The 18985-nt window shown below is 37.8% G+C and overlaps 2 protein-coding genes across 2 annotated transcripts in view; one reads left to right on the top strand and one right to left on the bottom strand.

The window, feature by feature from the left end:
* Positions 1–15379, bottom strand: part of samd4a (sterile alpha motif domain containing 4A) — a 34625-nt gene extending 19246 nt beyond the window's left edge. The window contains exons 1-2 of the mRNA XM_008310031.3: positions 14228–15379; positions 12475–13167 (exon numbers count right to left, since the gene is read on the bottom strand). Of these exons, the coding sequence (XP_008308253.1) occupies positions 12475–12670 (196 nt within the window). The 5' untranslated portion in view covers positions 12671–13167; positions 14228–15379. The remainder of the gene's footprint in view (positions 1–12474; positions 13168–14227) is intronic.
* A 136-nt stretch (positions 15380–15515) lies between these two features.
* Positions 15516–18985, top strand: part of cog4 (component of oligomeric golgi complex 4) — a 9116-nt gene continuing 5646 nt past the window's right edge. Inside the window, 7 exon segments of the mRNA XM_025055637.1 lie at positions 15516–16577; positions 16986–17068; positions 17166–17280; positions 17536–17710; positions 18075–18268; positions 18660–18765; positions 18925–18985. The exon segment at positions 18925–18985 is cut by the window's right edge and continues 16 nt beyond it. Of these exon segments, the coding sequence (XP_024911405.1) occupies positions 16440–16577; positions 16986–17068; positions 17166–17280; positions 17536–17710; positions 18075–18268; positions 18660–18765; positions 18925–18985 (872 nt within the window). The 5' untranslated portion in view covers positions 15516–16439.

Here is an 18985-nt window from a genome sequence, read left to right as displayed (position 1 = left end):
ACAGTACAGCCTCTCTTTCGATCACTGATGTTCTTTTCTTACTTTATCCTCTATTTATTAATATTCAAGTTTTGCAATGTTTTCAAACAGACCCAAGTATTCACTGTTTGCATTCAGATTCAATTTAACTCCTGTTCTTACACTCTAGGTGCTCTGTCTGTCCATGTGTAGAGACTGTCAATCACAATTTGGAAGTATATTTAGAAAAAGGCACTGTGTACTCATCAGGATTTGTCAAAGGAACTGTCAGTAATATGTTGCTGAATATGACAGCTTTATTCTTGTTTTTTAGCCTTATTCTTAGAAGTACTTAAATATAACTGAGGAGTATGTATTAACGTCATTTGAAGGTAATGCAGGTACTTACACAGTATGACTCCTTTTTTCATAAACATGAGTCATTTTACAAGGGTGCAAACTTATAAACTTATAACTGAATATGGTCACATTCCTGGAAAATCCCATAACAATGGAACTCCAGACACAAAATTAGGTGTTTGTGGAAAGAGAAGAACTACAAAGAATATATAAATATATTTTATTCCACTGACAAATTAAGGTTTGGCTACAATTGGGTGCTGATAGACATAGAAAGTTTTGTTTAATTACCCAGTTTTAACCTATTTCTGATAAGTAGTTATAATATGTTTTAAAATTCTAGTCTCATTCACTTCTTTACAGTATCGTTTGCCTGTTTCATTGCCTTGATATGTAGAACATGCTTATCATCATTTATTAACCAGGATGTGTCTTTAGGTGATCCCTCCTGGGTTTGATTCCCAGAGGGAACACCTAACGACACCTCCCCCACTTGTAAGTCGCTTTGGATAAGTGTGTGCTAAATGCATAAATATATTAACGAACTTTAGGAAAAGACTTAAATTTGCATTAAAAAACTTCTGTAAAATCCTACATACTCCCACATACTCCCCTGCTATGGTGATCACAAGACCCTCTGAGCAGAAGATATTCACTGGGTTTAACTTGGAACAAGAGCTATATACAGCAGGTCCTCTTCACATCCAACTCTGTGGTCACAAGACACAAGTGACAGCATACAGTAGTGGAAACAATAAGATTGTTTACGATAATTTGTTCAGTTTGGTTATGTGCCACGGACACAAAATTTTGGTTCAGAAAATGGCTTATGTAAGTTGGTTTTGTGCTACTACTCTAAACAAAAGAAATATAAATGTGATTTACACGATTCAAGACAGCAACCTGAGAGTAGGCGAAAGAAAACTGACCCACATTTGAAAATGTGAAATAGTGTTAGACAGATGCCCTTTTGCAAAACACTGAAAAAGTAGCTAGATAATAGATCCTTGAATTTCATCTTATAATTAAGAAGATAAAGATAACTGTGTAAAGTTTAGACTAATAGTATATATATATAATATATATATATATATTATATACTATACTCTACATAAAATGTTATTGTTAAGGCTAAGGTGTAGACTGCACCAGAAAAGATTTTTGGAAACAGCTAAGGTACCTAAGAAAGTTATGCCTTAAAGTGAAGGCAGTGCAGTGGACGTGTGTGTGTGTGAGCGGGGGGAGGAGGGGTAGAAAGGAAAGGTTTCCACTTTTTCTTTTCGTTATGGATTGTTCTGCTAAGCAGTTGGGAATGTGCTGGCAAAGCACAGAGAGTAATGGTGAAAATGCATTTATTACTAATCTCTAGGCAGGGTCACACTCACATACACTTTTAGATAAGACTTTTACTACACAAACTGTATACTTAGCCACAAGTTGACAATCACATGTAGTTTACGCATACTGGCACCAAATTCTGGTCAGCCTAAATGTTTTAAGAATTAGTTATTTTGTGTTTCTGGTAGCATTTGTATCTATACAGTCGTATTTACCCTAAATCAACAAAACTACATCAAAAAGATTGCTTTTCAAATCAGATTTCAGAATTTGGCAAAAAAAGGCTTAATCTAAAGGGGGTTGTGTATTCTAACGTTTAGGGGAAGTGACTCATACTTTAAAGTTGTGTGACAAGGATTTTTAGAAGCTGTTTTGTGGATGAAGAGGACAGAGACCTGGTGTGTAAAGAGAATGGTTAAGTACCGTGGGGCAAGCATGTTACGAGCTTCTAACAGGAAGAAGAATTCTGAAATAAATAAAAGTTGCATTAGTAACCTGTGTAAATGTTTTGGAACAGTGACCACAGATAACACTATATAAAGGTAGACAAATACAACTTATAAAGGCTGTGGGGGAGTGCATATAGTAAAAGAGGTGTAGTACAACAATGTATGATGTAAATGATCGGGGGGTGGGGAGGAGAGAGCCCATGTCCTGACAAGAACTTCAGGCAGGCTCCCACAAGCTTAGGGGCCCCACAGTGTGGGGGATAGGAAAGGAGAGAAAAAGTCAGGACAAGATATAGCAAGATGGACTGGTAAGTTCAGTGGTGTCAACAGATTTTGAGGAGGAGGGTGGGAGATGGTACATTTATGAATACAAAACAAGAAAATAAAACGTGACAAAAGACTCAACTTTTACACCTGGCTTTGGGTGAATAAATCCAGTTTGACCGTATCATATTTACGTGTAAATACACCAAAGACAAAATGCAATCTAGGAAACCATGAGTATAAATGCAACTCTGTACTTAACAACTGAAAAGAAGACCTAGCTAAAGACTTAGACATATTTTAATGCATTAAGTGGATGTGGATATAATAAGTAAGCAGGAACAAAAACATGTCTTCCTGTTGACTTTCTGAGCTTCACTACTGTTAACGCGGCCCAACCCTGGCTAAAGGTTATAGGATTAGGTTTGCTATGGATTTGGTTTGTTGAGCAAGAACCAAAGCCCATCCCTGTGCACAGGCAGAAATACAGCCCACTGATACTGCGTCTGGTGTTCAATACCCGAATCACTGGGGTACTAGATGGAAGGGTGGAAGAGAGCAATTTCATTGACGATTAATACAGTACTGAAAACATGGAAATTGCACACTCATATCTGGTCATGATGATGAAAGCAATCATTCACACCTCTCCCATCCTTGGTAAATATTTATATGCAAACTCAAAGGGGGTTCACTTTAAAAAGGCAACAATAATACGGCAAAAAGGTTATAAAAGAGAGAAACCAAGTGAGTGCTAGAGGAACAGCTTGACCGTCAACTGAAGTAACATAACTGACTGAAAAGGTAGAAGCCTGCCTGCCTGCCTAGAGGAAAGACTTAAAAAACTTCAAAACAATACACTATTTACATTAGAGTAAGATGGAGCCATCTAGTAAAACTAAAACAATAGATAAAGAGTAATAAAAGAATAAGAGCTTTGGGAATCTACACCCTTTCTTCAGTGGCTGGCCAGCTGTGGTCTTGCATCCAGGACTGCATTTCTGGGTAACTTCCAACATAAGCTTGAGATGATGAGTGATGATGATGAGATGATTAGTTTAAAAATAAACATTTTTTCAAATAGAAAATATAGCTATTTCCCTTTATGCATATTGCATAGTATCTTCTTGTTCTATAAGGTCTACTTTATCCACACGTACTTCCTTCCATACCTCTGATTACAATAAAAGACATAATTCCTGGTTCAAAAGTAGCATTGTTAGCTTTGGAAGATTATAACCATCTGAGCTCTAAACTGAAGGATTTCTGAACTGATGACTAAAATCTTTGACATTTGTGGGACAATGATTCTGTTTTAACTGGTGCAGTTCCAAACCCTACTGCTTAGTCCAAACTTTCCTGCCACAAAATTCTTTCCTCATAATTGAAACCAGGAAAGCTATAGAAATAGTAAAAAAAAAAAGCTGTCCCTTTTATCTATGGCAAAAACCTTTCAGTTGTTCATTATCCAGCATTTCAATGTTTCTGCTGATTTAATTCTTTGTTGTAATAAATACAAGTGGCCTTTAAAAACACAGATCATGTAGTATTTAAGTATTTCATACCAGAGTTTGTACAATTACCAAAAATTCAATTACAACTAAAACCACAACTAATTGTCAACCTTTGTAATGGCATTGATTGCCAATTTGAATTAATGTTTTACAGTACATTCTGCCTCAGAAATTAAAGTTAGGTTCTTGTTAAGGGTACCAATGTTTTTTTTTACAATTACAGTAGATGCCTTTCATGGTCTTTGCAAAAAGTATGAGTGAATTCTTCTTCTGAAAAAAACAAACAAAAAAAAAACAACCAACCCCTGTGTCCTACAACAAACAGCAAGTCTACCTTGGCTGTGAAGATCTCAGCCAGGACACCTGGTTATTTTGTAGAAATCTATCTTTAGTACACATCTCATCTGCTGTTGTCATTGTGTTTAAGTTAATGTGTCAGTGTAGATGCAGTGTGAGCAAAGAGAGCGTAGACTGTAGGCCTTTTCCTCTTATGTGCTTATTTGCATTGTGTGTGATATTTTAAACACTCACCGGGATTATGCTTGTACACGTGCATGTATCTGTTTGGTTTCTAAAGTGGGAAGCACCTGTCTTGTCACATACGTCTGTTGGTTATGCAAATGTCAGTATTTCTCAATTGGAACAGGAAAGGAGCCATCGGGGTTCCTGTGCACAGCAGCATCCTGCTTCTGCAACTACATCAGAGACATATCTGCTCGCCAATAACATCACTTTGATTTCATTCTACATTTATCCTAACCTAAATCTCATCATGACCCGAACTCACCCAAACCTGGTCTTTGAAGTCAAAAAGGGTTGGCCCAAAAGATTACAATGTATTCCTGCTTAAACATAAACCTTAATTGTTCACCTCAATTAAATGAGGAAATCAAATTTAAAAAGCAGTTAACAAAAGCACTTAATAACTAAAAGATTTATAATTTATCTTATTAGAACATTTCTACAGTCTCAGCAAAAAGCCCTTTCTCTTAAAAATGATATCAGTTAAAATTTTCTGTCTAAGAGACAGAATAGGGAGAAAGTGTGAATAGTTACTAGTACAATTTCTTTGTCTTTCAGGGACAGACACATTTTTATTTTGGGTTAAGGCTTAAAAAATGAATTGTTCTATAATAGTTAAAAGTCCAACATAACCTTTTGCAGGTTACTATGCAATGATAAATTGTTTTGCGTTAGGAAAAAGCCAAATTATTTTCTGTCACTATAGTTTTATACTGGTCTCAGCAGTGTGGTGGTTTCTAATACGAGGATGTGGCTTCTGTATGAATGGAGAACAATTCTTTGCTATCATATCCCTGCTACCCCCATCCTCACTTCCTCTTGAGTCTTTCATCAACATCCTCCCCACCTCCATGCTGCATACGTCACGTTTGTTTGGGATTTTGGTCAGTGTAGGGTAAGAGCAATGGCAAGGAATTCTAGTTTACCTGTGGAGGAGTGCTTATAGTGTTCCTTTACTGAATGGGTTCTGAATGTGGCAGTCACAGCAATGCTGGGAATGTGAGTCTGTGCTCTGCCAAGGCTGTACTAGAGAAGCCCACAACTCTATTTAAGGAAATGGTAGTCAGGGGGCCCCATCAGCCACTCTCTTTGCCTCTGTGTTTCTCTGTCTGACTCTCATTCTGTTCAACACCCCCTCCTCCTTTCTTTGTACAGGAATGATAATTATTTTCCTTTGTGGAAGAGAAGTTTATTTCCGTACCTGCTGAAGATGACCACACAAAGCACACGCCAGATACATACTGTGAACTGGTGGCACGGTTTGGATGGTGTCTCTAGCACAATTGTGAATGAACAGGAATGGACATAAGGTATGCCGTTATTGAATTGTCAAGAAATTCACACAAGAGAAAGAAATAACGTATGCAATGTCTCACTGTTCCAAGTTTAGGTTGTGAACAGATGTTTGACTACTAAGCTAAGCTAAGCTACTAAACTAAGCTGAAGATAGCAACACACATTACCTACTCTTAGTCTTCACCCACTAGTGTCAACAGTCTACAGTGAGTCTTCAAAGCTACACTGGAGTTCAAGCTATGTTGTTTTGGTGCAAGGACTAAAATTTAGTCCTTGCACCAAAACAACATAGCTTATTATTTAGTCAATAAATAATAGATTTAAGTTTGCTTTCTGCCTGAAATGTACAGAGCAGTTAAATGTTTCTCAAGTGTGTATTTGTGAATGTTACAAAACACAGGGATTAGGCCTCAACATTTGGTTGTAACACCATGTGAGTTGAGGCAACACATAAACACTCCCATTCAAAAAAACATGACAGGACAACAACTCTGAATGAAGAAGGTATTACACCGCAGCTTTTACTAGAGCCAATAAGTTTGTGTGGCTTTTGTCATATATCTTATTTTCCATCTTGAAATACTGGAAAATTCAAACTGTGCACAATAGGAGAAAAGCTGACTTTCTAGACAATCACGTTAAGACTCGGTTATGCAGCACACTTTTACTAAGCAGTAGTTTTGTAACCCCCTTTGGCACTGTATACACAAACACACAAAAATACACACAGGTACCAGGGCTGTAACTATTGTGAACAGAATAATATAGATTTTCTCTAAGAGGACTTTGCAAGGCAGTTTTGACCCAGCAAGTGATCTAGTCGCTTGTACTATTGACTGTTCTACAAAGGCACTTTCACATTCACCTTCTGTGGGGGAGTCCTTATAAACATATAATCAACAGCTGCAAAGCAACATAAAAAATTAAGTTGAACAGATTATTTTTATCTTCCACTGTCTATCCATTCACTGATGCCAATAAACCATTTCATTAAAACATCTTTCGTCACTTTTAATATAAATGTTGACCATAGAGTTATGACCAGTAATCAATACACTCCCCCATAAATGGTTGACTTGTATTTCAACCATGGGGCCTGATCAAAGTTTACAGGTGATCAAATTTACACTCACACTTGGCTTTGGCATTAGCATGGTGCTCAATTTCACCGAAAAGTAAATTTTGAATAAGGTTACTGTCACCTACATTAGACTCAGTCCACTGTTGTATGGCCTTCACAGCAACCGTTGCCATGGGGGCTCACTCACTGGGCTGGTTATGCTATTGTCACTCTGTCTGTGGTGGCCAGCACTGTTTCAGCCTAGCAGAATCGAACCAGTATGGGCGACGGCGCCTTACTGTGTCTCAACTGTCACCATCCATTCATTCAAGGACAGAGGGGACCGTCAGAGATTCAGCTGAAGCAGACACCAACACTAGAGCTTTAACCTTTTTTTTATATTAAACTTTAAGTTACAATATTTAGATTTTGAATGATGTATGAAAATACAGAATTAAGCTAGTCTAAAAACGATAAAGGTATGTAACAATCAAGTAATTATTGTTTTTAGTTAATTATTAGCAAAAAATCAAAATTGTGTTATTTTGTTAATGTCTAGTCTATACAGATCTGCTTTTCTGTGCAGTTGGCACTGAAAGTTTAAACATTACACAAGAAGGCTACACAAGCACTGCCAGTTGCCTGAAAGTGTGGCAGTCTGGGGGAGGAAGGGAGAATGGGAGGGCGGGAGGGTCTATATGAGGAAACATACGCCTGTATGTCTAGTCTAGTCTGGCCAGGGTGGGACTGACTGGCCATTTATAAGACAAGCTGGTGTTCCTCACCTGTTCTTTCCCTCCATGTAAATGACACAGCTGCAGAGGCAATGCTTTCAACTGAACATTATTTTTGTAGTAAGAATCGCATGGTATTACAATACAATTTTATTGTTTTAATTGTTATAGAGCTATAGAGACTTTAAAGTAACTCTAATTATGCTGTTTAATACGTGTGTGAGAGAGTAAATGTACTTCATCAAAATAGTGGTTCATCTGAAAATTTAAATACTGAAATGATAGCCATTAGTCCGAAATCCCTAAAAAATTTCAGTCTTACCATAGAGGCCTTCATCAAAAAACTACAGCTATTTTCCATCTAAACCTCACCTCACCATTAAGTATAACATCAACTCGATAATCAAAGCACAATCTTTCATCCACAGGTCACAAATCAGGTCTGTCCTCTCCTTTTGCTCTCTCCATTTGCTTAATGGCAACTTCACTCTTCTCTTGGGCCAGGCATCGAACCTTCTGCAGGATGACAAAGATTTCTCTGGTACTCCTTTCCTAAAGCACATGCTTTTGAAATCGGGTGATCTCAATTAGTGTGACACTCTTTTGGCATTTCCTCTCTTTTTCTTTGTTGTTACCTTAACAACAACCTCCAAACAAAATTAAGGCACACATGCATACAAAATAATTGCTGTAGCAACAAACAGGTAAAAAAATGCTAAATTTAATTTCCCCTTTGGTTGTTTTGGCAAGACGTCCCCATTCCTGAGGCGCAGTGTGAGTTCAGAGAACAGGCCGTCAATGTCCAGAAATAAACTGTTTGCTCATGTGTGGCTGCAATCAAATAGTTTGGCACCTTACTCTTTGACACAAGAGTTTTCTCTCTTTCTCTTTTGCTCTTTTTTCCTTATGTTTGTTTTTCTATTAAGCAAAAAACTATGTTGACAAGTGAGTTTTGTCTGTTATAGAACAATATTAAATTATTTTGCTTTATATTTTTGTTATTCAGAAACATGTTAGCCAATATTTAAGGGCAACTTTTTGGCAGGGTAGGCTTACTACACCTGCCTTTTGAGTCAAGGTCACAATTGTCTTGCTGTTACAGTTTACAAACTGTCAGAATGGTGTTTTTGGTGTCTGCAGACTAAAGAATAAAGCTTAATTTAAAACATAGCCACTATTTTTAGGGGGTGAGGTGAACTATGTAGTTAAGACCTTAAAATGGCAACAGTTTTCACAGAATCTATCCTTTCTTTGCCCCACCCCTACTACCACTACACTCCCCTTTTCCGTACTGTTGTGTACTCAGGAGACCTTCGTTCCACTGAAGGTGGAATAAGTTTTCGTTTTCCACTGTCTTCCACTCCCCCAGGCCCTCCCCTCCCACCCTCCTGGAAAAGCCCCCATTCAACTCTCACTAAGCGCCTGACTCAAGTGTGCTCTGACGTGCCCACATTCCTAGACAGTATCCCCAACACCGGAACTATTCACCGCCTTAGCCAGGAATGTAAATTTCCAGTCCAGGTTTTCATCAGGTTTAGGCAAAGAGAGTGCATTAGGAATTCACTGACTAATGCTTGACATTATAAAACACAAACTTTCCCTGTCATTTGTCTTATTCACAGAAAATAACATCAGTAAGCATTCTATATCTTCCTTGACAGATACACAATGCAGGTCAAAAAAGCTTATACTGTATATAAATTGTTTTTTTTTTATATTCTGAGTAGTAACAGTAGTTTGACATATACGGTATTGTGCTTTCATGTGTAAATGTGTTTTTTTAAAGCCAATTCATGGGCCAAATTCATCCAAAAGCCTCTAAATTGTCTAGCCAAACATACAAAAAAGGTCAGAGAGAGGAACCTATTAAGCAGCCCTCAAAAAAATCTACAGCAGTGTACATCATAATTGCAACATTACCAGCAGTAATCATCTGAGTGTGTAGCCTGTTGTTGTTGTTACATTTGCTATTACAAAGTAATTGTTAATCTCAGCACGAGTATATGACCCTGACTATTGTGATTAGGGTGTCGAAAGAAGCTGCATGACAAAAACACAGCATCACTATTTTCAATTATCTTGAATTTTACAGATGACACCTGTGTATGTTGTCATTAGTCAACACTGTCAGAAAACTATTTATTGTTAAGTTTAAGTTATTCTTTTTACTGACTAAAATGCCACTCAGGGATAACTAGTTAATGATCATATTATGATCTAAAATCAGAAAAAAAAATCACCTACTTATTGCAGCCCCAAGTGATTAGATAATATACTGCATAGCTCAGTGAAATTACGGTTAGCAATGTTAGCAGTTAATATCCTTGACTATTCCTTCTTATGCACATTTTTTCAAGGTAATTACTGATTAGATTATCTAGACACTAATTTAACTGAAGTGTAACTCTGAATGTATGATTCGTATGATGTCAGCTGGTATTAGCACTAGTATTCACCACTCTTATCAGATAAATAAATAAATGAATAAACGTTTGTTGTTTACTTTAATAAACTACAAGAACACATGGAAAATTATTATGATTTATTATTAATATTTATTTCATGTTTAAAAGGTCCCAAAACTGAACGTGTACACATATTTTCCAACATGCACAAAATATAAAACAATTTAGTAGATTAAAACGTTCTTCTAGCTCGTTTTAATAATTATATTTATGAAAGCCAATCATTGGTAGTTTAAAGCTCAGTTTGAAAGTACTTCAAATGTCCTGTCTGCACAGAGCTCTACCTTCTAACATTCAGTCCTTCATCACAGCTGTTTTAACATATCAAATCCCTGTTACCTTCTTCAAGCTCAGACAGCTGTGGGGGCAGATACTACACAAAAATGTATTTGGTCATTCAGAACACAAGGCCTACTGTCTAACAGCAATTCCCCTAGCCCACTCCAACCTCCAACTATACCCATATTGTAGGTAGATTTAGAGCAATCTAATGACAAACTAACAAATTGACACATTTCTAGCTTTTGCTACTATGAATTTAAGACTAACCAAACAACTCGGTCTATATTATAAAAACAAGTCTTCATTATAGTAGTAAAGTACCCATGCTCCAGGTTAAATGTAGATGTTCATGGGAAAGTCACATTTCATTATAAAAATGTTTACGAATGCTCTTGACCTAACTGTGTGTCATTCAGGCAGATAGTGAGCCCACTGACAATTGCAACAATTCCAGTTGCAAATACAGTTGCATCCCTCACCCAGTCACAGAACAAGGCAGCCTCTGAGCTGCTCAGAGAAGTAGGTCACCGAGGATTCCATTCATTTGTACACCGCTTTCAAAATAGTTGCACTTTTCCACTCAGCCTTATTCTTCCAGCTGCATGTTAACCCTTTATTGGCCTTAATTTCATGTCCATAATTTTAGTGCCACAAATTACAGTTGTTGTAACTTAGCATTAAAATAGGTCTTTGTGGTATGTGAAATGTCATATTTATGTTTGTGGCAATGTTAATACACAATTACAAGTCAGTTGTTTGCTTGTGATGTCTTTATTTCAAATGCCCAAACACCTATTCCAGATTAAAACTTCAGTTCTGTTTCAATTACGTTTTACAGCATGTATCTACTGACAGATGGTTAAAGGTTCAGATGATCAATGTGATGTGTTTCTTGAAAAAACCCTAACATCACTAACAATTTTAATCATGTAAAGTGATTGATTAATTAATCAGTCTTACCCTTTTACAGAAGCATTTGGACAAGCTGCCACAACATACCATTGAGATCACATAACCAGACAACCTTCACTATCCACCTCTATCCAGCAACATGTGTCCTGACAAAGTCTACACTACAGTGCTGAAACAGGCCTACTGACTCCATCTTATTTAGCTGAATCAGCTGAGGGAAAAAGCGACTGTACGCTGACACAGGTTTTGGAAAACTAAAGGGCGTGGCTTAGTCTGGATGTACAGAATTCAGGCTCCATAAATTACTGTTGGGCTGATAGGACAGACATATACATAATTACCATTAAAGAATGTTACCTTCTTAATTCTCATATGTGCAATCACAAATATACATATACATATATATGTATGCATATACATATATAGATATAGATATACTGAATAGGAATAATCATTGTTTTTATTGTTACCTAATACACAATCTACATCAAACTTGAAAATCATATCAATGACCAAAGATATGGGTGTTGGATGTGCTATAGGAGATAAGATTTGCAAAAGTAACTTTTTTAACTGTAATGAGGCAAGTTGTATCCACCATTATGTGAATTGCATTGCTAATTGCAAATAATTAGCAAAAATCCCCAATTCCATCTCAATTTCTAACCATGACAGGACAAACCTGTTGTCACTGTCACCATAGCAATGGAATATCTTTTGGCCCTGAAAATACAGCCAGTATGTGTTGCCATAGGTACACAGATGCCTACTTGCTTTCTCAGCAGTAGCAGCACTTCATTCTTTCTGTCATTAGCCAGGTCAGCCCAAGGGTTTTGTTTCCCTGGCCACACTGCAGTCTGATGCAACAAAACTCAACCAGAGCCCCCATCAAACACCCTGACAAAATACCATCCCAGGGAGTGCTCAGGCACTAGCACACTGACTGACTGAAACTCTGTGCCAGCTAAACTAACTCTATACATGACTCCAGCCTTCTTCCATAATCGTTTACTTACTGGCAAATGTTCAGCCCAACAATGTGCATCATTTTATTTCATATTTCATATTTATCAGTGATTCAGCTCTTGATACTGGAATTGCTGGATCAGGAAGTGTAAGGTAATGCTTGTGTTGAGCCTTGAAGTGATGAACATTTAGGAAACTATGCCTTTTATAAGTTGTCAAAAATGACCTTTAGTTAAGTCCACAATATTGAGCGCAGCGTCTGAATTTATTGAAGCAAATACTAGAACTAACACATCAAACATTTCTATGACCCTGTATGTGCATTTCTCGTTTCTGAGTATTTGGGTGTCCTACCTGGACTGTTTGCCTCTCCCTCCAGGACCTGCAGTTCAGTGCATTCAGCAAGGGAGTGCTCCAGACAAAGCTGCAGGAAGCGGGCTTGGGTCCGACTAACCCTCTTCAGCAGGGACAGCAGAGCCACTGTCTGCTCGCACTCATTCCACCCCTTAAACCAGCTGGCTAGGACACCAACTTGATCACGAAACATCATGGTCTGAGAAGTGGGGAATAGGCAGACTGACTTTGGTGGTACTTAGCTGGAAAACAGATAGCAACCAACTCGTACACAGAAAGGAGGGATTCTTTTCACTGGATTGTCGATTTCATTGAAGGTGTGGACTGTAAAACTTAGCTGAAGTTCTTTACTGCTATTCTAAGCTTGTCAACATAGGCTGAGACTTCATTACAGGAGCCTCTGCAAGGGTGTTAACTGTCAAAATTTGGCTTGCCCACAGTCAGTCTTTGTCAAATTCCTCCTGGAGGAGTTTCTGCCTGTTTTCCTCTTTTTGATACTTTCCTCAGTGGTGGTGACAGTGATGGAGGGTGGTGTTGGTAATGTGCTCTTCTAGCAAGACAGAAGATACAAGCTGCTCTCAGATGCTTAGTCAGAGGGATTGATATTTGATGAGTCAGCTTTCTTCCAGCACACGCTGTGACACATCAGCTTCAGTCTCACTGGCATTTTTCTTCAGGGAATCCCTGTCAGGCCTGTGGGAGGACATTATATGAAGGGCATAGTTAACATCGGGACAGTTTTTCTGTTAACTTAACAAAATCCTTAAACAGCCATGCGAGAGTGGTGAGTCGCTGTTGCTTTAGCTCTGTGGACTTTATGCTTCTGCTGCTGCCTTTGCGAAGCCTTGCCTTCAATAATTCATACATGCCTCTTTGCCGTCGCCTGTGCACACAGGCTTGTGGCATTCACCGCCGAGACGAAAATAAATATATTTCGTTTTTTGCTATCCACCCAGTCCTAAAAATACAACTGTCGGTAATTCTGGCGCTGCATCCCGGAATTTTCCAAAGAGAGGAAGCCGGGGTTACCGACGTCCGTGTGTGTGTGTGTTGCAGTACGATTTTAATGACAGGTTCAAGCTGCGTTTAAAACCGAGGGCAGGGGCTACCGATGAAGCAGCCTGCCCTTGGTTAGTGAGTCAGTCACTGACTCAAGTGTGAAACTGTAACTTTGCTTCATCAGCATATATATATATATATATATATATATATATATATGTGTGTGTGTGTGTGTGTGTGTGTGTGTGTGTGTGTGTGTGTGCGTGTGTGGCCATGTAGTTCGAAAGGCGTAACTTGCAGATACTTAAAAGTAAAAGACAGTATTAACAGCTGCACTTAAAATAGAAAAACTGAAATATTTTCGCTCACATTTTGCGTAATTTTTTAAAAACGGTTTTTAATTTTGGCAGAATGCAGATATATATATATATATATATATATATATATATGTGTGTGTGTGTGTGTGTGTGTGTGTGTGTGTGTGTGTGTGTGCGTGTGTGGCCATGTAGTTCGAAAGGCGTAACTTGCAGATACTTAAAAGTAAAAGACAGTATTAACAGCTGCACTTAAAATAGAAAAACTGAAATATTTTCGCTCACATTTTGCGTAATTTTTTAAAAACGGTTTTTAATTTTGGCAGAATGCAGGCTATAGAAGCTCTAGAATCAAATAGAGTGAAAACAACGATCCACAGGTTGAGAAAGTTAAGTAGAAATATTTGAAAATGTTGACGGTTAGAAGCGGCGGGTCATACCTGTTGGCGCAGTTCGAGTGGTCGGCTTCGTGTCAGTATAGGTACGGGCGACAGGCTCAACTTCTTTTATGAGTAGGGGAGCGGTTCCCCTTAACTGAGGGATTTGCCATCTTGACCAACTTTTACTCCGTCTGTCTGACTGTCTCCCTCCACAGCAGACGGCGCTCCAATCTAAACGACTAAGTCAAAGGACAAGCAAGACGCCGAAACACCTCCGTTTGGGATTTTCAAAATAACACCTGGACTTCCTCGGCTACCCAGCCCATCACTATTTAAATGAACGAAAAAGATTCTCTCAAAACGGTTTCACATTATTAATCTCTTAACCAGATTGCAAACGTCGGCCAAACGACTAAATGAAAACGTTATATATGACACTGAATGCTCGTATAAATAAAGTTAAAACCAATAGTAAATGTGCAACGTTATGGTAATTTCTTCACAAATCAACCTTTTTTGCAATCAGGCATAAAAAAATAAATTCTGCCTTATTCGTAGAGGTCCTCATGGTAATAGAAATATTTGTAAAATTAGATGTGTAGAAAGTCAAAGCAACAGTCGTAGGAGTAGAAAATATTTTTGAAGTAGACAGCATAAAAACATAAGGGGTAGTAGTAGCAGCAATATTCATATAGATATACTGTACATACAATAAATTGACGGTGGCAGTACGAGTAGAAACAGCATGAGCGGTAGTCGCAGTTGTGGTATCTGGAGCACCTATAAAGTAGATTTTTAGTCACCAATTATTTGGTACTGTTGGCGTTAATGGTTTGCCATGCTTCTATTTTGAAAGTGCAACCAGACGATTTCTGTATGAGATCCTACCCACTGCCGCACAGTGTCTCCGGCTGCTCGTTTCCACATGCTAATCATTAACAGTGGAGCATTACGTCAGGGGCTTGGCAGCGCGAGGAAGCACCAAAATAGAGGGACTGTTAGGGCGAGGGGGTTAAAAAAGGGGGTTCCGTAAAAATAATCGAGAAAATTACTCCTTACCATACTTCAGTCCCTGTTCGCATTAACGTTACTGCAATAGAATAGAATATTCAAGAAAAAAAATCAAACATGAAATTCAAAGGTAAATTAAAATGTATATATTTTTTGAAAAGAAACTAAAGCGAAAAATCTACAGAAATGTTACATTTTTGTGCCATCTAAAGCTATAGTGTCTGTATGTAATATATATATATATATATGTATATATATATATGTATCCCTGAATTATACATACCTTATATACAAGTTAACAAAATATTTTTATTAATTGATATTGATGACTATTAATTGAGATATAGCTTGAAATTAAATTAGCTTACTATGTGTTTTACTGCAAATATTGAAATAAGATCCGTGCAAAAATGAAAATGAAGGGCTCCCAACATGTAACTATACATAAAGGACTTGTTAAAGACTTGTAATTATGTCGCCTAATAGTGCTGTGTTCATAAATAAGAGAATACCACCCTCTGCTGACAATAAGGCTTCGTTTTCTTTGCCTTATGTTATCTGGAATTTCTTCCAGCTTTTCAGCCCTCAATTCTTCAAGTATCATAGTAATAATATCTTAGAAATCCTTGTTGCGTAGATGCAACACTAATGGGATATAATTAATGTGATGTTAAAAAGGGAGATAGTATGTTCTGAAATAAATATTAGAATACCAATTACATTATTTTAACGGTTTTGCAAATACTTTTTAAAACAATTAAAAATTAGCACACATAGGTGTCCCGGGTGACAGAACAAACCACTCCTTTTTCATTCTTAATTTTGACTTCTGGGACACTGCTCGTGGTGCATTTGCCGTTTGCTTTCCAGAATGTAATAACATTGTTGTTTGGTACATGTACGAATTAACAGCCGAGGGTTAATGGCCTTAAAACATAATTTATTTTGAAAATGAAAAAACGGCACAGTGTAGGAGGTGAACAGACTTACGACTTCTGTTTATAGAAGAAGCGGAAGTTGATCATGTTTTGCCTCTACTTCCGGTAACAGCCCTACTGCGTGAAATACCGAACGTAAACTTTGTGTCATTATATATAGATATTTATTTATTAATTAATGAATTTTGATTCATTTGAATACTTTGGCTTTCAAGCCTTTAAAATGTACCCTCATATTTTTTAAATAAATGTATCTACTAATACCCGTCGCCTGCCAGGTAACAATCAGGGAATAGCTGCTCCTGTTTACTGTTTCCGTGAAGATGGCCGACAGCGGAGGAACCGCTGCTGTGAGAAGATGCGACTCCGGCTCAGTTTCCTCTATCGGTATGGACACCATCTCTGCGCTGACAGAGCTCGAAGACCTGGAGCGAGTTTACCAGCAACTCTGCGACGGGGAGGTTTGTTTAAGCAGCCGGAAATTGTGGTTATGGTTAAGTCGTCATCTTCCACGTAAAACATCCGGGTTCCCAGAGACTCAAAACACGACAGATGAGTTTGTTCAACAGATAATTTAAATAGAAAACATATTAATGACACATAAAAGCTCATCTGATGTATTTTATTGAGTGCTGTGTAGATGTAGAATGTAGCAAAAACTAGGAGGTACTGTCCTCGGAATTCACTCAACTCAGTGTTGACATGTTAGTTACCTCACATTATTCAGTGGCACATAACAACAAGCCCACCTGTCATTATAATTGGACACATAATGCTGCATTCTGTCTCTATGGTTTTTATCGGCAGTATAATACACTATATTTGTTTGTTCTTTTTGTAATTCTGAGTGTAACTTTTGTTACCAACAGAAAGAAGTGGAAGCAAAGCTGGACAGACTGGTTGCACAGGAGGGGAACATTCATACAAAGATGTTGGCTCTGCAGAGAATGGGGTACAGTTTTTAGACATTACAAGAGCTAAATATTCTCATGATCACACCACATCTATGTCTGAAGAGTTTATGATCAATGGTCCCATTCACCCTTCAGGCCCAACCTACAGCTGATTGGAGGTGATGCCTCTCAGTTGTCAGGCATGATTACATTTACCTGCAGCCTAGCTGAAAATGTGAGCCGCAAAGTCCGTCAGCTTGACCTGGCAAAGGTAAAAAAAAAAACTATTTACATACAATTTATTTTCCATCCATCCATCTTCATCCGCTTATCCGTTACCGGGTCGCGGGACAATTTATTTTATTAATATTTATTTCCCAAAATATATATATCAAGCCACAAAGACAACAAGCAGTACTGACTGTATCTTAGCATGTTCTTAACTCCCCAAATCGTCTGAACCCAACGCCAACCATTAGTGTGATATTGATCTGTTTTTTTCTTAATGTATGTTTTTTTTTTATAGACCCGACTGTATAACGTGATTCAGCGTACTGACGATATCCTTGATCTGAAGTTTTGCACCGATGGTGTACAAACAGCTCTACATAACGAAGATTATGAACAAGCTGCTGCTCACATCCATCGATACCTTTCTCTGGACCAGTCTGTCATTGAGCTGAGCAGACAGGGAGAAGAAAGTACAAAACCTATTTCTCATTAATTTACATCTAACTTTACATTTAAGTTTAGTTGTTACATAGCAATGTTAGGGTCTTTGGTGTCTGTGATAAGATTAAAATGTAATACCGTGTCACTACATAACATTTCAATTTATCCATATGTTTGTATCTGAGTCTATTAGAGCAAGACTTTTACAGCAACAAACATTTTAGCTTTATTATCATCAAGTCTTTACAAGTTAATAACAGAGGAAATGTATTGTTTACAGCTTACAAAAAAGTGTCACTGTAATGCAAATTACTGGAGTGTAAAAATCTAACAGTTTGTTGTACAGTCACACTTACAAAAAACATCACTGTAAAGGCGTTTTTCTCTCCAAAGGCAGTGCTGTGGATGCCAGTCTGGTCCTGCTGCAGGAAGCGGAGCAGAAACTGAAGGTCATTGTTGCTGAGAAACTGGATGAAGCTGTAGCAGCTGTTGACCTTGCACAGGTGGAAAGGTTTTTCAAGATCTTCCCACTGCTTGGTCTTCACCAGCAGGGCCTCGCTCGCTTTGGTCAATATCTCTGCAGTCAGGTCAGTAGACACATTAGTCAAACTCAGCTGTCTGAACAGATTGCACATTTTGTTAATGGATCATTTTTATCAGGAATATGGAACATAATAAATGTAAAGTTAACAAAAATGCGCTGTTTTATGCAAATCATGACATCAAGATGTAAGCTTATATTTTACTCCCAAATTGCATGTATACTTTATCATAAGTCCAGATTACATTTACAAAAAAATGTTGACGTAATATTTAAATGACAGGTACAGCAGTTTTTGGGAAGTAAACATTGTCACACGTGTACTTAACTTTTATAAAGTTTTTAAGTTGGTTTTGCCTTACTGTCATTCCTTGTGCCAATTTCCCTGTAAATTTCCTAATTGTTCTGTGTTTGTTTGTATACATTTTCACACACAGCTTGCCTCTAAAGCTGAGGAAAACCTAATATTAGCAACAGGAGGAGACTTGGGTGAGAAAAGGGCACAGCTGATATTTGCTGACACTTTGACTCTGCTTCTGGAAGGTGAGAGCAAATGCTTCAATCTTACTGTTGTGCTTCTCTGTAGAATTTTAGAATCCAATCTGTAATGCATATCATAATAGACAATTTGAAGTTGAAATGAGCTCAGTCAAGGTTGTTCTCTGTAGCAGACTCCTCTGAAGCTCTGCTGTGTGTCCACAGGCATTGCTCGTGTTGTTGAGACTCATCAGCCCATTGTAGAGACGTACTATGGTCCTGGACA

The sequence above is a fragment of the Cynoglossus semilaevis genome, chromosome 5, assembly GCF_000523025.1.
Source record: "Cynoglossus semilaevis isolate Cse_v1.0 chromosome 5, Cse_v1.0, whole genome shotgun sequence".
Classification (NCBI taxonomy): Eukaryota; Metazoa; Chordata; class Actinopteri; order Pleuronectiformes; family Cynoglossidae; genus Cynoglossus; species Cynoglossus semilaevis.
This window is presented reverse-complemented; position numbering and strand designations above follow the sequence as displayed.